The sequence below is a fragment of the Carassius auratus genome, chromosome 47 (assembly GCF_003368295.1).
Source record: "Carassius auratus strain Wakin chromosome 47, ASM336829v1, whole genome shotgun sequence".
NCBI classification, from domain to species: Eukaryota; Metazoa; Chordata; class Actinopteri; order Cypriniformes; family Cyprinidae; genus Carassius; species Carassius auratus.
Window position 1 is genome coordinate 12,649,853 of NC_039289.1, and position 26,657 is coordinate 12,676,509.

Here is a 26,657-nt window from a genome sequence, read left to right on the forward strand (position 1 = left end):
ACACATGTCTCATTCTTTACTCTGTGATTCGTTGTAGACATTGTAAGTGGACCTTCTGAACTCACATACGCTGAGATTGAGCTCAAATCTACAGAGAAACAGAAGAAAAAGAAAGAAAACAAAGGTAAACTGAAACAAAAGTTCATGTTCTTATGGCTTTAAAGACCTCTGCGGTAAAAATCCCATTTGATTATACTTTCGCCCACAACACAAAATTGCAACAAACACTATTTTTCTTTTTACACTTTTTCATTTACCTAAACAAACGTTGTGAAATCAGCCTGATCCATAAAGGTCAATGCATGCAAATAACAATACAATATTTTGAGGTAATCTGGTCAAACATCTAATTGTAAAATAATAATAATAATAATAATTTTATATATATATATATATATATATATATATATATATATATATATATATATATATATATATATATATATATATATATATATATATAATTTTTTTTTTCTTTTTTTTATTATTATTATTTTTTTTTTATCATTTAGCAGACACTTTTATCCAAAGCGACTTACAAATGAGAACAATAGAAGCAGTCAGGTTAACAAGAGAACAACAACAGTATACAAGTGCCATGACAAGTCTCAGTTAGTCTAGTACAGAACGCATAGCCAGGGTATTTATTATTATTATTTATTTTATTAAAAAGACAAGAAAAGAAGAAAAAGTGCTAGTATTAGTTGGTTAAGTACTGGCGAAAAAGATGAGTCTTTAGATATTTCTTGAAAATGAGTAAAGACTCAGCTGTACGAACTGAGATTGGGAGGTCATTCCACCAGCTGTGCGCAGTCCAGGAGAAGGACCGTGAGAGTGATTTTGAACTTTTTTGGGATGGCACCACAAGGCGTCGTTCACTTGCAGAGCGCAAACTTCTGGAGGGCACATAAGATTGAACCAGTGAGTTTAGATATGTTGGTTCCGTGCCAGTGGTCATCTTGTAGGCAAGCATCAGTACCTTGAATTTGATGCGAGCGGCTACTGGTAACAAGTGTAACCTGATGAGGAGAGGAGTAACGTGAGCTTTTTTTTGGCTCGCTGCTGTATACTGGATCTATTGCAGAGGCTTGACAGTACATGCAGGAAGGCCCCCCAGGAGAGCATTACAATAGTCAAGTCTGGAGAGAACAAGAGCTTGGACACTAAGTTAGGTGGATTGCTCTGACAGGAAGGGTCTAATCTTCCTAATGTTGTATAAGGCAAATCTGCAGGACCAGGTCGTTGTAGCAATGTGGTCTGTGAAGCTTTACTGATAATCCATCACAACTCCTAGGTTTCTGGCTGTCCTCGAAGGAGTAATGGTTTACGAACCCAGCTGTATAGAGAAGTTGTGATGAAGCAATGGGTTAGCTGGAATCACCAGGAGTTCTGTCTTCGTAAGGTTAAGCTGAAAGTGATGCTCATTCATCCAACTAGAAATGTCACTCAGACAGGCTGAAATGCGAGCAGCTACCACCGGGTCATCTGACTGGAATGAGAAGTAGAGTTGGGTGTCATCAGCGTAGCAGTGATAAGAAAAGCCATGCTTCTGAATGACAGATCCTTATGACGTCATGTAGAAGGAGAAGAGAAGCGGTCCAAGTACTGAGCCTTGAGGAACCCCAGTAGCAAGTTGTTGTGACTTAGAAACATCACCCCTCCAAGACACTCTGAAGGATCTATCGGAGAGGAAGGACTTAACCCACAGTAGTGTGGTTCCAGAGATCTTTCTGATGGTGGACAGGATAATCTGGTGATTAATGGTGTCAAAAACAGTTGCATGGCTTCAGTAACTGAGAGCAGAGCAGTCTCAGTTGAGTGGCCACTTTTGAAGCCAGATTGGTTGCTGTCCAGGAGGTTGTTCTGTACAAGGAACATAGAAAGATGGTTGAACACAGCTCGCTCAAGTGTCTTTGCTATAAATGGAAGAAGGGATAACAGTCTGTAGTTTTTAAGAAGCGCTGGATTAAGAGATGGTTTCTTGAGCAGTGGGCTTACCCGAGCCTGCATGAATGCTGAGGGAAATGTTCCAGAGTGAAGAGAGGAGTTGATAATGTGAGTAAGCAAAGGTATGAGTGAAGAAGAGATGAGTGGGGATCGGATCAAGTGGACAAGTAGTAGGATGATTGGACAGAAGAATTTTTGGAAACGTCTATGTCTGAGAGGGAAGAGAAGGAGGAGAAAGAGTGTGCGTCTGTCATTGTGAAGTTATCCTCAGTCTGTGGTGTGGAGAATTGGTCACTGATGGTTCTTGTCTTATTTGTGAAGAAAACTGCAAAAGTCATCCGTTGTAAGAGTCGATGGAGGAGGTGGTGGAGGCGGATTAAGAAGAGAAGAGAAAGTTTTGAAGAGTGTCCGAGTGTCACAACAGCTGTTAATTTTGTTCTGGTAGTAGGGTGCTTTAGCAGTGAAGACATTTGCAGAGAAGGAAGAGAGGAGAAATTGATACACACTGAATCAGTAGAGTTTCTTGAGTTATGCCATTTCCTCTCTGCAGTCCTGAGTTTAGAGTGATGTTCACGGAGAACCTCGGACAGCCAGGGGGCAGATGGGGCGGTGCGTGCTGGTCTAGACGGCAGTGGGCAAAAGTTGTCCAAGCAAGATGTTAAAGTGGTGCAAAGAGTGACCGTTGCACTGTTCGTGTCCAGAGCTGAAAACTGAGAGAGTGCAGGAAGTAAGGATGAAACCACAGAAGATAGGCAAAATGGAGAGAGTGAGCATAGGTTCCGTCGAAAGGTGACCTGCGTTGAAGTGTGTGCCGCTTCAGGAGTAAGTGCTAGGTTAGCAGTAATGAGGAAGTGGTCTGCGGTGTGCTGTGGAGCAACTGGAGAGTTGCCCACAGAGCAACAGTGTGTGTAGATGAGGTCCAGTTGGTTGCCTGATTTGTGAGTCACTGTAGTAAAGACTCGCTTGAGATCAAATGATGAGAGTTTTGAAGTCAGCAGCCTGGGGTTTATCTAGGTGGATTTTGAAGTCACCAAGAAGTACCAGAGGAATACCATCTTCAACAAAGTTTGATAGCAGCACATCCAACACCTCCCAAGTTTCCCAATTGACCTGGGGGATAATAAATGATCACAAAGTGGATTTTAACAGGGTGGGTTACAGTAATGGCATGTGATTTCAAATGAACCATTACCTGTAGGTGATGTCTGAAGATCAAATTTCTATTCTTTTGATATAAGGAGACCAGTACCTCCACCCCTCCCAGTGATACGACGAGTGTGGAAAACAAATGAAATTAGTGGAGAGGGCTGCGGGAGTGGCAGTGTCTTCAGGTTTGATCCAAGTCTCAGTCAGTGCCATGAGGTTGAGACCAGAATGTGCAGCAATAGAAGAAATTAAGTCTGCTTTGTTAATAGCAGACTGGCAGTTCCAGAGACCAACTGGAATAGAGATTTTTTTCTGTAGAAGTTGCATAGATTTTATGAATATGATGACACATTTCATATCCCTGTCGGACACAGAGTCAGCACTAGTGATATAAACTGTTGGCATCTTTCAGGTAATACGAGTGAAAGTTCAGACCCTGTGTACTCTCAGCTGAATCTGGAAACCCATCAAGGTGAGTGTCAAATTAAAAAGATCACAATTCACAAGGAGCTACTGACAACTGCAAACAAGCATTGTTGAAAATCTAAGAATAAAATTAAATATGCAAAAATTCAAATGTGCATTTTTTATTAATTGACACATTTTCAGTGGCTGGCTCAAGTGATGTGATGTATTCTCAGGTTAAATAAACGGTTGGAGGAGAAACTTTCAATCATAGGATGCTGATGAGTTTAGGCTGAGAAGGGCTGGAGAATGAACAGGATCATCAATTCTTTCTTCAGCCTTCATGTGGTTAAGACACTGTGCATGCTAATCTTTGAAAAGCAATGAGCTGTACATTATACACTGAAAAAAACAAATGATCTTTTAGTACTAAACAGTGTTTATTATTTTTTTTATATATATAAGAGGCAGCAGCTCATCATTTTACTGTTGATTGTGACCAGATTTCCCTTATTTGTGTGTATTCTTGATTTTAAATGTATTTGCAACATAGTCATGAACAATCTGGAAATTCCTGTCAATTTTTTAATGTCTGGAAGAGTTGCCTCACAAGTAAATGTATATGATGATTTTATATATATATTTATATATATTTAACTGTAAAATGATTTTAAAAATCCTTATTCAGCAATCACAAACATATGAAAAAACTAAAATATTAATAAAAATCATGGGACACCATGGAAATTCATTGTTCAAAAAGTTAGGGAATTCTGTTGTAGCTTGCTTGTTTGTCATATAATCACTTTTAAGGTTTAATATTGTAATTTTAAATATTCTTATTTTAATAAAATGTCATTGCTATGAATACATCTATGTGAGTCTAATATTTAGATTTTAAAACTGCTTGAAAAGAATTTGACTTCAGCTGTAGCTTGCCTGTTGTTCTTATTTAGAAATTAGAATAATTGTTCATAATTCTAATTATAAACTGTAGTTTTGCTGTAATATCTATACTTTTTGTTTATATCTTTATTACAATAAAATAAGACCTAATTGCCACAATGGTAGCATGGAGCATGAGCGTACATACATCTAAACATGTCTCCAATGCCTCCAATACTTTTCTTTTATTGTTTCTAAGATAATTAACTTGTCCATATCCTTATGCAATTTTTTATTTTGAAGACTAGGAGTAGGTCTAGGTTGAAATTGGTGCTAAATTGTGTTTTCCACATTGCAGATTCATTAATACTTTTACATTTTACTAGCCTTTGAGAGCTCTCTGGACCATGGGCAGATCCTATGAAGGAACCGTGAAGGGCCGTGGTGAATGGAGCCTCCTGGATCCCCTCAGGAAATGGACAACTAGGTTGTTCCAGCCCACCAAAAGTTTTCCTCTGCAGCCATCTGCTGTCGTAAAACTAATTAATGAACCACAATGTCTTATATATGCTTGATGTGTTTCATGTAATCGGTTCAACTTTAATCAATGTTTTATAACTCCTTTTGTAGCAGATAAAGCTATTAATGTCTGTATAAGATAAGTCTGATCTTTGAGCTTGAATGAAAGCATATTTTATTTGCAAGACTTTGGTATGAATGAAAAGTGGGAAGTATGTATAATACTTTGATACATTAAGAAACTTTATAGAGGTATTAACAAAAGTCTGGAAAGGATGTTCCCCACGTGATAAATTAAAGCATTGTGTTAATTTATGCACAAAGAGAAACCGTGTGGGGCCACGCATTGGGTGGAATTAGAGGTTTCAACCAGTACTGAAGGGGTATCTCTCTGAGCAGACCCAACTGAAGTAGACTGTGGACTGAGTCGAACACGGCACCCCAAAAACAAAGTTTGCTGGCTGGGGGACAGAGAGCTCTTGGGAAAATTGATCCTGAGGCGCTCTAAGTGGCTGAGTAGGAGGCACATGTGGGCTATTAGCGCTGCCTCTGATTATGCTGAAACGAGCCAGTCATCAAGGTAATTTAGGATACGGAGTCCCATCTGTCTCAGAGTGGAGACGGCCACGTCCATGCACTTCATAAGTGCTGGGAGCCAGAGACAGCTCGAAGGGAAATACTGTGTATTACTGTGTATTCATAAGCCACTTACTCGAAGGCAAATCTCAAGAATTGTCTGTGATTTGAGTATCTGGATGTAAAAGTAAGGCCCAGTCCCAATTCTACCCCTTAGCCCTTCCCCTTTCCCCTACCCCTCCGGTTCTCATGTTCGTGTGAAGGGGTAGGGGTGTCTCGATTCTCTTTTGGTTGGAGGGGTAGGGGAAGGGGAAGGGCCAGATAGCCCTTCAAACGAAGGGGTATGAATGATCTCGGCAACATGGCTGCTACAGCGAACAAAAAGACACATAAATGTATGTTTTTTGGCATAAATAAAGATTTTAATGAAAAGTAATCATTTGTTTATGTTACATCCAATTGTGAGTTCATATTAACCGTCATGTTACTCAAAAAACAGGGATTGTATCCTCTCGTCGCTGGAAAATATAATGTAGCGATTCAGTATTTAAACTGTATTTAATGAAAGTCGTGGGGCAGCGTTGACAAGTTTATTTTCTCCTGGGTGTGTGAGCTGCATGATTTCCAAAATGTGTGTGTGTCAGTAAGTAGCTCATTAATACAGAACGATAATTAAAGGCTCTTATGCACACCAGCACACCAGTATATGTGTGTATTGTAAGAGCTAGACGACGAATGATGATGTGTGACGGCATAGTAGTGGTGTTCCAATCCTTAGGGGAATATTTTCTCCCCTACCCCTTGACACTCTGTTTCAAGGGACAAGGGGAAGGGGTATAAAATATAATTGGGATTGGGCCATAGTCATGAACAACCTGGAAACACCTGACAATTTAATGACGACTTCCAGGTCTGGAAGAGATTTCTTACAATTAAATGGAAATTATGAATATAATTTTTTGTAGCTATGCTCAGCTGTAAAATGATTTTTTTATTATTTTTATTTTTTATTTTTTTTTATCTGTATTCAGCAATCACAAACAGTTGGAAAAAATCATGGTAAACCATGGAAATGTATTGGTCAAAAAGTCTAAATAATTCAGTTGTAGCTTGCTTGTTTGTCTGAGGCTATTTATGTTTTCAGAAAACAATTGTAAGCTTCATTATTGTAATTTAACTGTAATTTTAAATATTTGTATCTTCAATAAGGCAATGCATATTTTGAATATTATTAGTTATGTATCATTATTTGGAAATGTATTATTGAGGAACAATATGCAATTGTTGTTTTGCAAGTTTGCCTTTTTCTTTATATGTGATACCTTTATATTGTAACCACATATATTGTAATTATTTTTATTAGTAAAGTGGTTTATTAAGAAAGAAGCCACATGTTTGTTATAATTGTTTTAAACTATTAATTGAGCAAATATTTATATTTATATAGCATATATTAGCAAAATTATAGCTAAAAATGAAACATATACTAATAAGACCTTTGCTTAAGAAAAATGAAGACAAGGGATGTTACTGTAGAATGCTGTGTTGCAGACTCAGAGCAGGAGGCATCAATGAAGAAAGAGGAGAAATAAGTGAAAATGGAAGGTTCTTAAAGGGAGCTTCTGAGGGTATTTCCAGACCTCATGACATCACAAGACACTGGAATCCACCTGCTGTCTACAAGGGACTGAAGTGAAATGAGGAAACCAGATACTGGTTCTGTGGAACAGCTTCTCCGGTGCCAGTGGTCTTGACATTGATGCCTCTAAACATCACAGCAAATTATATATCTTTGTTTTTATTATTGTATTTTTTTTTATAATAAAATTTTGTTTGTTACGCATTTAACATTATATACAATAAACTTATGCTTTCTAAACTTGAGCAGACCACAAAGAAATCTTCTGTGATCCGTTTGGAAGTAAAATTTTAATGCTTAGAGAACAGATTACCTTACCTGAGAATAAATAAAATAAGGTTGAAGGCATAGTATAATTAGCACTGTAAAACATGGTGCCCAGTGTGTCAGGGGAATATAGATCATTGATTACTGGCCAGGATCAATGACCAATTGCTCATCCTAGACAATAAGTTCTAGACACGAGAGTATAGTGTTCGATAGGTGAAACAGATCCTATAAAAACTTGAGTAGACTAAAATTGTATAGACCCCAGAAAGGGTTGAATTTGCACAAAATAAGTAAGAATCTCGTAAGTTAGAGGTAAATGCTTTCTGAGGTTAGAGAAGTCTTAAAGAAGATTTTAAGGGCCATAAATCTGTCAAGAGGGGGATGTCCTGGTCAGTGAAAGTAAAGCCCACAAACATACAAGAGTATATAGGAGAGGGATCCTTTAATACCTACATGTGAGAGTAGTTCTGTATGAACAAGAACATCAGTTTAAATAATACTGAGTTGATTTGGTTTCCACCCAGAGACAATTTAAGAAAATGCTAAACGTGTTTAATATAATACCAATAAAACAAATAAAAATGGATGAAGATAAAAAAACATGTGGAGAAAGTTAATTTACAACATGCTGAGGGGAATCTTTCAGAACAACAGGAAGATGAAGACAATGATAGAGATGATTATTAAGCACAGAACAATAATTAGTACATGAACTAAATAAACACAGATTAAAAATAGGGAAAACTGAAATAATAGCTTATGATGGTTTAATAGAAGAAACTAGACTAGTTATGGTAGTTCTTAAAAGGGTTAGTTCAGCCAAAAAGGAAAATTATGTAATTTATGACTCACCCTCATTTTGTTTCAAACACGTAAGACCTCCGTTCATCTTCGGGAACACAGTTTAAGATATTTTAGATTTAGTCCTAGAAGCCTTCTGTCCCTCCATTAAAACTGTTTGTGCGGTCTACTATCCATGTCCAGAAAGGTAAGAAAACATCTTCAAAGTAGTCCATGTGACATCAGCGGGTCCGTAAGATTTTTTTGAAGCATTGAAAATTAAATTTGGTCCAAAAATATCAAAAACTAAGACTTTATTCAGCATTGTCTTCTCTTCTGATCTGTTGTGAGCGCGTTCACTGCAGTTTAGTAATATCCGGTTCGCGAATGAATTACTTGAACCAGTTCAATCGTTTGAAACGTTTCACATCTCCAATAAGCATTAATCCACAAATGACTTAAGCTGTTATCTTTATTAATGTGGCTGACAATACCTCTGAGTTAAAACAAACCAATATCCTGAAGTAATTCATGCACTCAAACAGTACTCTGACTGAACTGCTGTGAAGAGAGAACTGAAGATGAACACCGAGCCAAGCCAGATAGGCCACAGAAAAGGCCCCGACGGGCCACAGAAGATGGAACGGCCCGATATGCCTTAAAAGAAAAGCCACAATGGCCGCGAAGAAGAGCCTAGCTAGGCAGAGAAAAACATCACAGGCCAGTTTTGCGAAAGACAATAATAGACAGTTATGTAAATAATAATAGTCACTTACCTGAAGGTCACAAAAGGACAAATGAGCAAAAGCTGCTCTAGGGCAGGTAATGTGAGGAATTAGGCCATGTGAGGCCCGACTGGCTGTGAGAAGTGAAAGCTTTAGGTGTAGATGATCATGATAGGCCATTGTATGAGAAGATTGTGACTGACTTAACATGAGGATATGTGAAGGACCACCACCAGTATTTTGCAAAGAGTACTATACTGTACCTTGGGTTTTATGTTAAATAATTTAGAGTCTAATCTTGACAGAAATAAGATGATGACCATGTACATAGCAGTAGATGAGGATTACGGGAATTCTAAACACCGAATTGAGTAAGAGAGGCCATTAGTTTAGGTTAAATGATAGAGGTAGAATTAGGGTCCTAGCAGCGACTTAAGTGCATACATTGATATGTAACATTCTGTAGTCTAGACTCCTGTGCATGCTTGATAGAACTCCATCTAACTGACAGAACCCACAGAGGAAACAGATTCTCCACCCAAAATAGAAAATGAGCCTGATCAGCAGGACCATAAAAGAGATACTCAGTGTTAAGCAAAGACATCAATAGACAGTGATATGTGAAGGCCAAGAGAGGCTGAATTTCATAATCCGTAATGGACAAACTTACTTGATGACCATAGTAGTCTTATACAAACTGCCACGAAAACAAACTAAGACTGAATTCAATAGGTATGAGGGACAGAATGAACCAACACTAGTAGATGCCAAAATAAACAAGCCTTGATTATAGCTTAAAGTCCGCATAGAATCCAAATTGACTTTACTTGCTAGGACACATTGCTAGTCTTGATGTAAACAATTAATCATGGTTTGTCTTTGAAATCTGAACATTTACTTCCACTTTGTAATGCATTTGTTTTCTGATGACGACAGTTTGACAGCATGTGCAGAATATCCTTAAACATGCTCCTCCAGCCCATAGTTTGCTATGAGTGAGAGACATAGACCAGGAGCCCAACCAAAACCATGCGTTCTAATTAATATTCTGTTTCAGCTGGAGATGTCACTACACTGAAATAAAGTCAGCAGCAGCTTCTGGGTCACGTGGACTTTAAGATGCCTGCGGAGCATTGAGCTGAATCTTACTTAGACTCAAATGGAATAGGACCATGTATGCATCAGCTTTATAGATCCTGTTTTCATAATAGCTCCTGTCCGAAGAGTGAGCCGTGTAAATATGAAGTGAGAGCAACGGTTCTCTGCATCTGCATTCATGGAATCTAATTCATTGTTTTGTAATGAAATACCAAGGTTAGTAAAATGATCTAATAAAGTAATTAATTTTATGCAGAAAGCATAAAAACACAAGCATAAATATTGGAACTGTAAAACAGAACAATTCTCTGGCTAACTCCCACAAAACTTGATAGACTCCATTTAACTATATGAATCTGATGAGTGAACTTTTAAAAAGAAACCAGATGGCAAATATTAGTAATGTAGGGACTAGGACAAAGATAGGAAAATAAATATTGATACATTACCCTTGCAGAAGGATAAAATAATGACTTACAAGCCAATTAAACTTCGATGGCTATTGGATCCTTTCCTTACACAAATAATTCCTTACACAAAGATTTTTGCAGAAATTTAAAGCAGATGTTACAAGTGAGCATACACTGTTCAGGACATTAAATCATGGGTCACAAACTAAATTAACAAAAGTAGTAAATATAACCTCCAAGTCCAGATATTGGGGAAGTCACCTATGATAGGAAGTAGACCATAGAACAGACCATAGAAAGTCCATGGCAGATTACACGGAAGTATGATAAAATGATCAGTCAATATGTGTATTGGGAAAACTTTAGTGTTTGAGCATAGCATCAAAAAGTGTCCGTTTATGTTCATGCTCTTATTCAAAGGATGCAGGTGCAAAAATAGACAGCGAAGACCTCTTTGCAGAATGGTCTACGGGACAGGAGAGACTAAAGTCGTAATACCCCATTCCCATACAAAGCATTCAGGAAAAGATGTAGATAGATGCGAATGAAACAAAATGGATGAATAAACAAAGATGAAACCATATGATTAAGACAACAAATACCTTTAGTGTGCAAAACAAAAGATTTTTACAGAAATTAATAATGCAAGCAACAATCTTTCAGTATAAAAGATTGTAGCCTTTATAAAGAAGCCTAAAAATGCCTCGTTACAAACAAGTTATTCCAAAATTGTTTGCATTAATTTGATCAACAGTTAATTATTCAGTGCGAGTTTGCTAGATAAGAATGAAACGTCCAGCTCTTTATCTTGAACCTGTGAGTATATAACCTCACAGAGAATAAAGTTAATGCCCAAGTGCATAAAACAAATATGATACTTATAATGCTGTAGACTGATGAATAGATGGAGGTGAGATGCCAAAGGAGACCGACAGCCTTGTTTCTGTCTGTGGGTCTGGAGAGACTTAATTCTTGCAGGTTCACGTGAGCGTACAGTTGAAATATCTTGTTGATTGAGACCCAAGCAGCGCCATCGTGACAGCTCAGAAAGCACCGGGATTGCCATGTCTGCGGTTTTTTCACAGAAATTTGGCTTTTTTAAAACACTGTTGTTCCTGTTCGTGGGTTGAGGTGACCCCCATAATGTCATATTTAGCCCTTGGAATGTGAATTCTACAGGGGAACCCCTTTAATTGGGCTAGTAATTGGCAGTTTTGAGAAAACCTGGCAAACCTGCAATGCACTTGTAACTCCGCCAATGTTTCACATACTTTGCCAAGAAAATGTCTTCGGTTACTAACTTAACCTTAGTTCCCTGAGAGGAGGGAACGAGACATTAAGTATGGGGAAATCAATTTCCTCGAAATTATGATTGAAAAACTCTTTTGCTTACAAATAGCCAGTGGCGCCAACTGGCTGACAGCCATCCAATATAGGTGACGGCGGGCGCCAAAAAAAAAGTTATGAGGCTGGAAGGTTTTCCACACGGCAGGTTGCGTAATGTCTCGTTCCCTCCTCTCAGGGAACTAAGGTTACGTGAGTAACCGGGAGACATTCCCTAATCGAGTCGGTCTCTCGACATTACATATGGGGAACAATAAAACCCCCGCCATGTGGGAAAAACTGTCCGGCCCAGCCCGCATCGAGCCACAGAAGAGCATAAGCACTAATTCTTACAGCGCGCTAGCTCTAGGTCGGGTACCGGACCTGCTTGAAAAACCTCTTGGCACCGAGCCAAATCGGCTCCTACACCATCATAATCACATGCACCCAGATAAGCAACACTTGTGTGATATGGGGAAAATGCAGCAATATGTTGGTGCTTGGGAATACACTGCCGGCTTATAATGTGGGCATAAAAAGGGGCCACATTAACCCCTCATATCATACCTAAAAACTACAAATTCGGTGCAAAAGTCTGCATCCTAGCACACAATACGTGACAATGTTAATGGTTTTAGAGTGAAGGTCTCTACAAGGAAGGGTGAAGATAAATGGGAAGGGGTTAGATGGTTGGATAGGGGGTTGGGATATTGTGGGGGATTGTGGTCAGTCTTGTGAGGTTTTTTTTTGTGTGTGTGTTTTTGTTTTGTTTTGCCTTTTTAATGTTGTACCACTTTAAGTTTTAAGTGACCTTTTGTATTTTATTTTATCTATTTTTTTTTATTGGTTATAAAAAAGCTCTTAGAATGTACAAGTGAATTTTATGTCAAATTACCTGCTTTAATAAAAAGACGTTTGATATAATAAAGGGGCCACATTAGATAGCTAATAAATACATCAACCACAGCTATTACTAAAATAAATGACGCTGTCTATACGACCTGGTTGAAACCATGGATAGCCTAGTCCTATGACTGCTCAACTCCCTTGTCCTGCACTGACAGCACATGTGATGCAAACAAGGGAATGTCCTAATTATAGAATCTCGCAAATGTGTTGCGAGACAACCAGCCCGCTGTGAAACAAATGTCCTGATTAGACATGCCTTTTGCCCAAGCCCATGACGACGCCAAACTCGGCGTGCACCCCGATTGGGCAGGTGGTTCCCCGGGAAGCATAAGCCAGTCGCACAGCCTCCACTATCCATTGTGATAGCCTCTGAAAAAAAAAAAAAAAAAAAGACTGTTCAACAGTTTCTTTTAATTTCCTATGCTGTTCATGTAGTAAACTCAGCGCAGAGCTTTTGGATTCCACCCCAGAATGCTGGCTCAATTTTGGCAGACACTGTAAACGTGAGCAGCACGACACATATGTATGAAGCTGACGCAGGAGCTTGCCAATAATGAGCCGGCATTCTGACATGGAATCCAGAAGCTCTGTGCTGAACCACTTTAGTCAATGCAATATAGTTATTAGAACCACACATTTACTTTCAAAAGGTTACTTCTTCTATTTTAAATGGTAATATAGAAATCAGCGTTTTGAATCTGAATAATGAACTTTTGTTTACTTCTGTGATATACTTTGGCCAGTCATTTAATACAAACTTTTATAGTTTTGTAAGTGTTTATATTTTATTGTCCTTTGCTATCCTTGGTGAAATCTGATTCTCTATTACAGATTACTCAGACTTTTTTTATAATTAAAAAAAATAATTTTAAACCAAATTACTTTCATTATTGTGATTGTGATTGTATATATATATATATATATATATATATATATATATATATATATATATATATATATATATATATATATATATATGTATCACACTTGAATACATTACACTTTTATACAAATCCCCAGACTTTTATCTACACATCAAGTATTATAATAGGAAAACATCATCTTGGAGAGTGACTCTCATTACCGAATGTGACATGCTGTAATTTCTGTAAACTTAAATTTAACAATTTAAATACAATTCTGTCCATCACATTAAGATATGTAATGACTTCAGATGATATAAGCTATATACTGTAGTGCATGAAAACCAAACTGGTGCTCTAATGTTTCTTTTGGTGTATGACTCCCTCTTGTGTTGTGTTGTGAATAAAAGCACAATAATCACGTTTGTCTGAAGTAACCCGAGGTTAGATCAAATAATTGCTCCTAGATGGTTATTTATTTATCGCAACAGGCCAAAGTAAAACATTTTCACAGTGTCACAGTAAAAGCAAATGAACCTTGACCTTTCGTAAGGTTTTGCATGTCAAGCATTAAATATTTTGCTCTTTGGAACAAAATGCTACTGTAATCAACATCAATTATTACAGTTAGTCTGCAGTTATATGCAATTTTAAACAATTCTTGAGTTGTTTCTTGTTTTTTGTTGTTGTATTCATAGCCAATGAATTCCCATGTGATTCTTTTTTACTCATCCTGTGGTTCTGACTGCAGTGTGAAAATGATGCATGTTAGCGTAAACATGGTGACAACTACAGGTGTTGGTGGCATTAATGGTTTGTGAACACGACTGAACAGGAAGACATGGTGTCAAATGATGAATAGAGTTGTGAAACACACAAATAGCTTTAATTGTTTCTGAGAAATATTTTGGAAAATGTGTTTTGTGTATGTGAAATTTGGCTTGAATAATCAATTTTAGTGTCTAAGCAACTGAGAAAAACTGGAATAAGAAAAAACCCTTTATAAACACTGCAGACCCACAAACAGGTCCAAAATCATGTAAAAAATGTTTATGCTTCATTTACATAGCCTTCCTTATATGGGAACAGCCCATATATGGGTTCATTTGAAAGCTTAAATATGTATGTATTTTTATGATACAGTACTTAAAGCAGTTAAATTAAGCTTAGAAATGTATTTGTCCCACACACACACACACATTTCTGCCTAATGATTTCGAAGAATGTAGTGGCATCAAACAAAGTAAACTGGACTGTAAACCTGAATAAGAGACTTTATTCATCAAAAAAAAAGTGCCTATGTCTTGTTTGTGTGTGTGTGTGTGTGTGTGTGTTTATTGTAACATTTGAAATGTATAAAATGTTATTCATTAAGAATAACACTTATATTTTAAAAATCAAATGGTTTTCTTTAAGAAAAAAATGTCTCCTATTCAATTATTTCCTCCATTCTGTGTAGGGTTAACATTTGAATTTGAAAAATTTAGGTGAAAGTAGCAAAAAAACAAAAAAACAAAAAAAAAAAACAGCCCTAGGTATTAACCAAATATGAGCGATGGTGATACTGACATTTAAATTAAATTAAACTTATTATGTGTTTAGTTTTACTGGCATTTATCATTCTGCAAGAAGCACTAACAAAACAAGATCTTAAAACCACAAAAAATGAGCTTCTCACATTGCATGTGGTTGATCTACCATCTTGACACCATCAGCTAGAATTTCTTAGTAATGCGTCTTGATGCAAACTATTTCATCATTCATCATTTCACATCATTCTCTCAGTTAAATATTAATGCTTGTCTGATGTCAGCTATATCTTTCTTCAGATTTTCCCGACTACATCGCTACACAATCAACAGTGTGAAACATTCAGTGACCAGTGTAGTCTGCACTGTCGCCTGAAGTGTGAAACAAATAACGCATTCTATGGAGCCACTAAAAGGTTAGCCGCTTGCTAACGATAGCCAGTACATGAAAGTTTACTTACCACATAAACAGAGTAATGAAGGTTTGAGGACAATAGTAGTTTTTTGAAAATGATTAAAGACTGTTCAAATTGAGGTCATTCCACCAGCTGGGCACAGTCCAGGAAAAGGTCTGTGAGAGTGATTTTGAACTTCTTTGGGATGGCACCACAAGGCGTCGTTCATTTGCAGAACGCAAGCTTATGGAGGGTGCATACATTTGAACTAGTGAGTTTAGGTATAATGGTACCATGCCAGTGGTCGTCTTGTAGGCAAGCATCAGTACCTTGAATTTGATGCGAGCAGCTACTGGTAGCCAGTGTGACCTGATGAGGAGAGGAGTAACATGAGCTTCTTTTGGCTCATTGAAGACAACCCTCGCTGCTGCATTCTGGATCAATTGCAGAGGCTTGACAGTACATGCAGGAAGTACCCGCCAGGAGAGCATTACAATAGTCCAGTCTAGATAGAACAAGATCTTGGACAAGAAGTTGGGTGGCTTGCTCTGACAGGAAGGGTCTAATCTTCCTAATGTTGTATAAGGCAAATCTGCAGGACCGGGTCGTTTTAGCAATGTGGTCTGTGAAGCTTAACTGATGATCCATCGCAATTCCTAGATTTCTGGCTGTCCTGGAAGGAGTTATGGTTGATGAACCCAGCTGTATAGAGTAATTCTGATGAAATGATGAGTTAGCTTCTGTCTTAGTAAGGTTGAGCTGAAGGTTATGGTCATTCATCCAGCTAGAAATGTCACTCAGACAGGCTGAAATGTGAGCAGCTACCGTCGGGTCATCTGGTTGGAATGAGAAGTAGAGTTGGGTGTCATCAGCGTAGCAGTGATAAGAAAAGCCATGTTTCTGAATGACAGATCCTAATGGCGTCATGTAGATGAAAAAGAGAAGTGGTCCAAGAACTGAGCCTTGAGGAACCCCAGTAGTAAGTTGTTTTGACTTGAAACTTCACCCCTCCAAGACACGCTGAAGGATGTATCGGAGAGTTAGGACTTCACCCACAGGAGCGTGGTTCCAGAGATGCCCATCTTTCTGAGGGTAGACAGGAGAATCTGGTGATTAACGGTGTCAAAAGCAGCAGAAAGGTCCAGTAAGATGAATACCCAGGATTTTGAAGCTGCTCTTGCTAGTCACAGGGATTCAGTAACCGAGACCAGAGCAGTCTCAGTTGAGTGGCCACTTTTGAAGCCAGATTGGTTGCTGTCCAGGGGGTTGTTCTGTACAAGAAACATAGAAAGCTGGTTTAACACAACTCACTCAAGTGTTTTTTTAATGAATGGAAGAAGGGATACCGGTCTGTAATTTTCAAGAAGTGCTGAATTTAGAGATGGTTTCTTAAGGAGAGGAGAGACTGATACATACTTAGGTCAGTAAAGTTTTTTGATTTCTGCCATTTCCTCTCTGCAGCCCTGAGTTTAGAGCAGTGTTCACGGAGAGCATCGGACAGCCAGGGGGCTGATGGGGTGGTGCGTGCTGGTCTACAAGACAGTGGGCAAAAGTTGTCCATGCAAGATGTTAGAGTGGAGCAAAGAGTGTGAGTAGCACTGTTTGTGTCCAGAGCTGAAAACTGAGAGGGTGAAAGAAGTGAGGATGAAACCATAAAGGATAGGCGAGATGGAGAAAGTGAGCATAGGTTCCGTCAAAAGGTGACCAGCGTTGGAGTGTGTGCTGCTTCAGTAGTAAGTGCGAGGTAAGCAGTAATGAGGAAGTGGTCTGAGGTGTGCAGTGGAGCAACTGAAGAGTTGTCCATGCAGCAACAGCATGCATAGATGAAGTCCAGTTTGTTACCTGATTTGTGAGTCACTGTAGTAGATGCTTGCTTGAGATCAAACAAGGTGAGTGTTATAGCCAGCAGCCTCTGGTTTATCTAGCCAAGCAGTACCTGAGGAGTACTATCCTCAGGAAAGTTTGACAGTAACACATCCAAGTCCTTCAGGAAATTTCCTAGGGAATGATAAATGACCACAAAGTGGATTTTAACATGGTGGGTTACAGTAATGGCATGTGATTCCTCTACACCTCTACACCTCCCAGTCGTACGAGGGGTGTGGGAACAAGTGAAATTAGTGGAGAGGGCTGCGAGAGTTGCAGTATCTTCAGGTTTGATCCAAGTCTCAGTTAGGGCCATGAGGATGAGACAGGAATGAATAGCAATAGAATAAACGAAATCTGGTTTGTTAACTGCAGACTGGCAGTTCCAGAGACCAACTGGAATAGAGAGTGTCATAGTAGAGGACAGGCCGTAGATTTTTGGGATACACCTGCCTTCAACGTACAGTGTGTGCTCTCTGAGTGTTCACAGTGATAGTAGAGATCTGAAAGCACATAGTGAGTACAAGTGACCTAAATAAGTATTTGAGAACAAGCTATACAAAAAGTAAAGAAATGGGAGAATAGCAATACGCCTTGTCGGTGTCCTTGCTTGGTTGAGTCACGCAGGTAGAGTCGATGGTTTTACTCGTCGGTCTTTATGCGAGGGCTGCCACGACAGCTGCCACTGTGAAACTACCACTTTTATATTTGTACCTGTTATTATTATTGAAGTCAGCTGACCACACCTCACTATTTAGCAGATCAAAACTGGGGAGTCCTGTGATAGGCAAAAGCAAAAACAAGTGCCACTTCAGCATGTATTTACCTCGGTAAAAAACACAGAAAATGAAACAAAGTTTCCAAGCAGCGACGAAAACTGTGTGTACGGTCTACTGTCCATGTCCAGAAAGGTAAGAAAAACACCATCAAAGTAGTCCATGTAACATCAGAGGGTCAGTTAGAATTTTGTTGAAGCATCGAAAAATACATTTTGGTCCAAAAATAGCAAAAACTTCAACTTTATTCAGCATTGTCTTCTCTTCCGGTCTGTACTGTACACAGTTTCAGTGGAGGGACTGAGAGCTCTCGGACTAAATCTAAAATATCTTAAACTGTGTTCCAAAGAGAAACAGAGGTTTTACGGGTTTGAAACAACATGAGGGTGAGTCATTAATGACATAATTTTCAGTTTTGGATGAACCCTTTAAATTTAGCTAAGCGTTAATATTAGCAGTAACACAAAAAGTAAAAACACAGTAAATAAAACAAAGTTTCCTAGCAACCATGATAGTGCAGTAGTCTAATGAGAAAGTTACACTAACAGAGAGAGCAGGTCATCTGTAACTCTGTTTTTTTTTTATTTTTTTATTTTTTTACAAGAGGCTGGTTTAGGGTCTAAGTCTAACATACATGATGTTGATTAAGATGATTTAAAAGATTCACACATTTCTTCCTCTCCTATAGCAGAGAATGAGTGGAACTGTTCCTCAGGAGATCTATAGTGACCTGTCTGTGAAGGTGGATTCATTAAGATTGAAATAAATAATCATTAAATTAGTTTTAATGCTCATCCCTGGCCTTGGTGTATGAATATTAAACTGTGTTCACACGTATAAATATATCTGTGTCAGAGGCCTGACAGAATAGAAATAGGTTGATGTTAAGATCATATTTGTGGTTTGGTTTGTTCTGTTTCAGCTCTTCCACACTAACCACTGAGGGAGGAAGCTGTTGTTGTTCACTTTATTGCCATGTAAATACATAAGTAAGGAACAATTGACTACAGATAATTGGCAGATGATTTATTCAGGTTTTTTATTAGGTTTTTATACTTAAATCGCTAATGTGAGTAGGATTATTTCTTCCGCATCTCATCCAACGCATCCTGTGCTAGTTTCAGCATGTTATTTTAAAGCTGGTAATGGAGGTTTGAGTTGTTGATAGCATTCTAATGCAGTTATTAATGAAGTCATTAGAAAGAGAGCGAGAGAGACAGACATACACAGAGAGAAAGAAAGAGAGAGAGAGAGCTTGTGTGAATTAGTCTACCTCTGTGCATCTCTAAACAGCTCTGTCTCCTCGCTGGTGAGAAATTTCATGTGTAAAGTTAGCCTTTAAGTTGCTAGACTATAAAGGTTTACTGATAAAATCATCAGGACAGTGCTGATGCCTTTTTGTGCAAACTGCGTGACCATTATTACTGTTAACTGTGTAAGTGATATGTAACTGTAAAGTGGTCAGGAGAGCTGCCTGGAACTAGAGGCTGACATGTTTTCGTGACTCTCACGGGTCACAGGAATCACGCAGGATTGGAAACAAAATCAATATTAATCACAGGATTAGGACGGCCCAGGAAATGTCAGCTGGAGAGAGCAGGACAGGGAATCGTAATAACACTTTGATCCCCAACTTTATGCACAAATATAGCTTATCTTCTAAATAAATAATCTCTAAACTTTATTTTAAAGGGACAATAAGTAACTTTTTAGGTATTTTATTATCTAAAATCAATATTTTTATTCATAAATATGCCCTCAATGGTGTACAAATACCTATGCCAATGTTTAAACTAATCCTTGTAAATGAAGAATTTATTATCTTTATATACATGGGACGGTAGGTCGACGGAGGCTTCCATGTTGTTCCGCCATCTTGCAAAACTATAATAGCAGAGAGGGACAAAAAGTACTAAGCCAGCGCGTTTCCACAACGCGTTTTCGGTCAGAGCCAGAAACGCAGGTGCAGAGCAGTGAGAGGCGCTTGAAACTGCACAGGCAAGTTTAAAAGTCTGGATTGCATTCTTATTATGGACCATACATATGCCGCGCCACAGGAGAAGAAAACATAGTCGCCAAAACAGTCAAAAATAGAACGTAAAAGGAAACGTGACCTTAGATTACAGAAAACAAGAGTTAATGTCGGGGAAGCTTTTTCTAGGTGGAAAGAGCTAATTCTTGATAAAGATTTCAAAAGAGACGCTGAAGTGGCCAGTTTTCTTCTTGACAGGTAAGTCAGTGTTACAATCTATATTATAATATTTTTTTTATATCTAACAATGCATATAATTCAGAAAATATAACGAATAAATTAGACATAACTACTAATTACAATATTTCATGTTTTCCACAGTCAGTAATTCATACTGTAACATTCGTTTGTTAGTTGTCATGTTGCAGTTTGTTTGAAATAACACACCTGTTCACCTGAAGGAAAACTCGATGAAGTGCTATTAGAAGACATCCTGTCAAGCTTTTTGGTACATATCGCCTACCGTAGATGCAACGCACATTTGAAAAAGCCAGGCGCTGGAGAGCAAAATTAGTTTGAATGCAAAAAACAATTTCACCACTAGATGGGAGTAATTCCTACTTATTGTCCCTTTAATTTTGAACTCAATTTTAATTGCCCTGTCTCTTTATGTTCTTCTGTTTGTTAGCTTTGGTGTGAATGATGTTCACGTGATGGACAGATTATTATTGGCTGGTCTATGTCATACAGTAGCGTACATCGGGCAGGGCGTCCAAAAGCCCACTTATCATTCTTAGACCTCAAATATAGCTTTTCATCTAAAAGATGTAATAACTTTACATGGTCGCTCAATCTAATGTTAACCAACAGAAATGTGTGCTATTGAAGTGTGTGTGGAAACTGAACAGCGGCGCTCGAAGATGGAGGCACCTCTCACTTGCTCTTAAAATATTTTTGGTCATACAAATAAAAGTAATAAATCTTTTGAATCTGTTAAGACTGTTTATTTGTGTGAATTCAGAATAACAAAGAAACGTTGTGCTTCTGTAAAATAATTAAAGCAAACAAGATTTCGGTCATGTGAACTAGAGCAAGATAATTTGAAATTGTGTTTATGAAAAATAAATCTATAGAGAGTGAAATGTCTACTTTCACAAAAAAAGATAAAGTAGATAACGTGTGTGTTAGCATGGATGATTTGCATGAAATGTAATATTTGTGCAATGCATAATGTGCAATGTATAAGATGGCTTTTTGTTCAATAAAATAGCAAAATACCACATTTTGGAACTAAAGTAGAATAGTGTATTTTTTTTATCTTTTTTTACTGTAACTGACAGATTCCTGTCAGGGGTCATTCTTCCGGGATTGGGACGCTTTTTATTTTTGTGGGAGTTGGACGGGAGAGATTTTTAAATCCACCTGGAACTACATTCACTGTGTGTTTCACAGAAGATAATTGGACACTTCAGAACTTGCCTCAGCCAATCAGATTCAAGCATTTAACATCCTCGTAGTATAAATCCAGCTAATACCACTATTTAAAAAGAGCAATCAATATATCTCTCCATTTCCCTTGTTCATTAAACACACTAGAATACAACTTTTCATATTAGCAAATAAATACTGTTCAGTTTAATACTGAAAGGATCATGACAACATTTCTGTAGAAAACTTGCATGTTAGTCAGTGTGACATTTTGTGAAAACAAGATTATCAACATTATCAAACAATCTTCTGTAACACATGAGGTACACTTGTGTGTCTTTAATCTGTCTGAGGTTTCTAAAGATCTGACCACAGGTTTGAGGAAGTCTTGAGTCTTTAACACACTCTGTGTCTTTAAGCGTCTGACATCATTCAGTCAGTATGGAGCTCAGTCCACTTCCTCTTCTGCTCTGTGAGTATTATTCTCTCTTAATGTGTTTCAGTGGATAGTTATTATATGATGTAAATGATCAAGTGTTTTAGTGTTCCTAGATTTATGTCTTTTCTGGCTGATCTCAGAGTTTTAAATCCAGCTGTAGTTCATGATATATGATGTATTCACTAAACTCAAATATGAGTGAAAGATGAGTTTGAGAGAGGAAGTGTGCAGTTAGTGCTGTTTGTGAAAGAGAAATGCTCTCTGTTGTGTTGTAGATCAGTGTGTTTGCTCAGTGATTCAGTTTTGTGATGTGTAATGCTGTTGAATCAGTTCTGTTGGTTTGTTTTGCAGTTATTGTTGCTGTTGTTGTAATATTCACTAGTTCACAGTTAGTAAGAGTTTGTCTTTATTCTTCTGCTCGTGATCAGACTGTTGGAGTGAAGTTCCCTAAACACTTCTCCACTGTGATCAAATCTATAAAATACCAGTCAGATGATTTCATGTTTATCTAGACACATATACAGACCAGTTTATCTTTATAATTATCAGCTCAATGTTCACATTGTAATGAGGTTTCTCTTTGTGTTTTTAGTCCTGATCTCAAACATCTTCTCTCAACATACGTGATACGTGAGTCGACTCATGAAGGTGAGTCGATTTGATTCATATATTTCATGACATACAACATAACTGATTCTACAGTAACTTACAACTAGTTTAGAAATTACTTACATGTTATCATGATTATAAATGCGTCTTTTAACAAGCTGAATTATCAGTCTCAAAAGCAGCAGATATGTTTCTTATATTCTCTGTGAAATCAAAATCTAAACAGTGAGAGACAAAACTTTCACAACTCATGTTTCCAAATCCTCAATGATTGTATATTGACAGATCTTTCATAAATCGTCCCCTTGGAATTATAAGGTTCTATCTGCGTTCTGAGTAGTTTTAGTTATAGACTTCAGTAGATAGAACCTTTTTGTTTTTTCAATAAATAATACCAAAATGTACACAACTTAAAATAAAACATCACATAATGTAAATAAATTGTCGCAGAATAAGAATATGTAAATAACTAAATTTTGACATGTCAGATAGAACCTTATAATTGCAAGGGGACGAAAGACTATAACAGCCATAGAGAACAACACTTCAGTCTCATCTGAGTTATGTGTGTTTTAGACTCAAGTATCTGTTTACACAGTAAAAGCAGTATGTTATTTTTATTGTGAATTGTTGTCATTGTACAGAAAAACCAAAAGCCACAGTGAGCATCAAACCTGCTCAACATGTGTTCAGAGGAGAGACAGTCACTCTCAGATGTGATGTATATAGTGAAGGAGTCACTAACTGGCTGTACGTCTGGTATAAAGACACTTCAGGCTATGCTTCCAGTAAACTACAGGAACACACATTCAGTTCTGTTACTGAGTCTGATGCAGGTGAATACTTCTGTTATGGAGTAGAGAGAGACAGATCACGAACATCACTCCTCAGTGATAAAGTTACACTGACAGTATCAGGTGAGTTTGATCATCTCTTCACATACACACACACACACACACACACACAAGTTTAACATGTTATTAATGAGTGATTTCTCATCTTCAGTTCCCAGAGCAGTGTTAAGTGTTTCTCCACAGAAGTGGTTGACTGAAGGAGATTCAGTGACTCTGATCTGTCAGGTTAATGGTTCCTCTACAGGCTGGACATTCAGCTGGTTCACTCAAACTCTCTCATCAGGTAAAATATAATGTGCTTCATGTAGTAACATCTGAATAAACTGGCTTCATAAAAAAACAGAGAGATTAAAAATATTGAATCATTCTGAATACTCTTATTATACCAACAACGGTCATTTATACGACTTTCATTTCTTGAGGTAACTGCACATTTTCACTTCATACAGACAACAGCAATCATTATAATCGTCTCTCAGACAGCAGCAGAGGAGCTGGAGGACACTACACTGTCAGTTCTGCTGATCTAAAACACACAGGAGTTTATGTGTGCAGAGCAGAGAGAGGAAAACCAGCATATAACTCAACCTACAGCAACACACAGCTACTGTGGGTCACTGGTGAGTTCAGACTGAACACAGAATGAACGAGACACTCTGGAGATTTTCATTGATATTTTTGAGTTTGTCTTGAAATGTTGTCCTGTCATAATATACAGCTACTGTTTAATGGTGTCAATGGAGAAAGATGCTTCTGCTGTCAGGTGTAGATACTGTATCTACTAGCAGGGTCTAAACAGACAAAACTAACCAGCACAACCTTGATTCATGGGTCAGCTGTAAAAAATGTAAAATGTTTAAATCTAATACCTGAAAATCAGGTAACCCTTTAGATTAGAACTACGCTAAGAAATCGAGCGCAGCGTTAGTTCAGTCAGGCCACGGAGGCAAGTCTGTGAACAGCTGATGCGGTCAGCTGTCAAATCGCTCCAATCACCACCTCTCTCCTATTAGACACGGGACATATATACGTGTCACTACTGCTCTGTAAGTATGCTCAACGGCTCGCAACCCTCCCTCCCTCCCCATTATGAGCATGAGCACATTACTGCGCACCTTCTGGCTGTCGTCTTCTTTGTTTCAGATCACTAAGGCTTCCAAAAAATCTTAGCTGGTATGGACCTCACCGCTGCGTGTTACCCATCTTCATAAACAGGCTACAGGATAGACGTATCACTGCCACATCCACATGATTATCACTGTTTGCTTTAAAGACTTAATTGTTATGTATTTCTAAAATTCATGGTCCCGGGGGGTTAATGGTAAAACTCTAGTATGTCAATTATTCTGGGAGTAAGAAGCCCCATAAGGAACCATACCACCAAAGATAAATTGTGTTCAATAAACTCAAGTAAACTTGCCAAAGTGGTTCCTGTCTGAACTACGTAAGTGTACTGTATTTATGGTGATTCTGTAATAGTAGTGTATCTATAAAGAGCATATGTGTATGTATAAGGGAACAATATTTGGGGAATAAGGGACTAACAACGAGATATACAACCTGCAAAGAACTGCGTAAGTAAACTGAAGTTACAGTGTGAGTTTGTGTAATTATAGTGAACCTATTCAGTAACTCAGTGTAGGTATAGAGGAATAATACGTGATGTTTGGGGAATAAAGGAGTAACAACCTGTAACATTATTCATCATTTATACAGTAAGTATTTTGAAACCTATTCTAATATTACATGATATGTAAGGCCTAAACAACAATCTTATGTTTGATATCGATTTAGAAAGACAATATAGTTTTTTATAATTTTATATTCATATTTTATTATTGTCTTTTTTAACCATTCTATTATTAAAGGATACATGATGGAGACTGAACAGTAAAACTGGACATGTAGTGAAATGAGTTAATGAGTTTCTGCTATGATTTATAATTCACGAGTCTACTTACCTTATGAAAGCTTATTCACCGATCTCAGCAACTTCACACGAGCAGCTTCATAACACAACTATCACCAAATAACTGTGTATGATATATCATCAAGGTTCAGTTTAAAACAAGCTCACCTCTTTCCAGCTGTTCGCAGAAAAATACATACAACATTTATATTTCAGTGGATGTAAACTGTGCTTTGTCATAGCAAAAAAAAAAAAAAAATAGAATAAATAATAATAAATAAAATACATTTTCTCTGTAATTACTGTATAAATATACACTTGTTCTAAATCTAAGTCAACCCTGTTCCCCTTTTACTCCTCAAACTTAGCATATTGTTCCCTTATACCTGCACAGAGGGGCTGAATGGGTACACTACAATTACAGAAACAATGATACTGTAAATTCTGTTTACTGACGTTGTTCTTTGCAGCTTGTAATCTAAAGCATTATCTAAAATTGTCATGAAAAACTAAAATATAACTACCGTGCCACAAAAGTGTTACTTACACAAGTGAACTTGAGGGAACATAATTAAATGTATAATCTGATCTATTTAATAAACAGAGTTTTCATTATGAAATTGTACGTCATTGACCAGACCTTGATTCTTGGTAAATGATGGGTTATTAGTAGGGATGCACGATAATATCGGCACAACATCGGTATCGGCCGATAAAAGCTTAAAATGACCATTATCGGTATCGGCCGATATGAATATTTCTGCCGATGAGCCAAACCGATATTCTCCAAGTGAAATAATTGACCTGTTTTTCAGATGTGAATGTCTGTCTACATTTGTAAAATAATAAATTTATGGTAGAATCAGTACAGAAGAGATACATGGATTTCTCTTCAGTAAAATTAAAGTTTAAATATATCAGTATATATTTGTAAATATATCAGTATATATTTGTATATATATCGATATCGGTATCGGCATCGGCCAAAATTATTTAGAAAATATCGGCATATCGAATATCGGCCAAAATCCAATATCGTGCATCCCTAGTTATTAGTAAAATGACTAGTAACAGTTTATTGAGGTTTCTGCTGGCTGTCACTGTTGTCTTCGGCTTCCTGGCTGATGGCATATTAAGATACAAGTTTGATTATGAATTTTAAAAAGAAATACTCAGTGATGACTTATGGATTTCAGATATTACAACTTTAATATTTATCTGAAAAGCTGATTTTGAAACTATTTAGGTTGTGTGAAGTGTTAGATCAATAAAAGTGTCTTGAGTTGATTTCTGAAGTGTAGTTGTAATTGTCTTCTCAGGTGTTTCTCCTCCAGTCTCTCTGATCGTCAGTCCCAGCAGAACTCAACACTTCACATCTGTCTCTC

The 26,657-nt window shown here is 37.6% G+C and overlaps 1 protein-coding gene across 5 annotated transcripts in view; it reads left to right on the forward strand.

The window, feature by feature from the left end:
* The window catches only part of LOC113065145 (Fc receptor-like protein 5), a 325,078-nt gene that overhangs the window by 99,943 nt on the left and 198,478 nt on the right, over nucleotides 1–26,657 (forward strand). The window contains exons 23-25 of one of the 5 annotated variants that reach the window (XM_026236356.1): nucleotides 38–124; nucleotides 3,506–3,565; nucleotides 3,735–5,769. The exons of the other annotated variants lie outside the window; for them this stretch is intronic. Of the exons in view, the coding sequence (XP_026092141.1) occupies nucleotides 38–124; nucleotides 3,506–3,565; nucleotides 3,735–3,739 (152 nt within the window). The 3' untranslated portion in view covers nucleotides 3,740–5,769. Of the gene's footprint in view, nucleotides 1–37; nucleotides 125–3,505; nucleotides 3,566–3,734; nucleotides 5,770–26,657 lie in introns of those variants that run through there. 5 annotated transcript variants of the gene reach the window in all.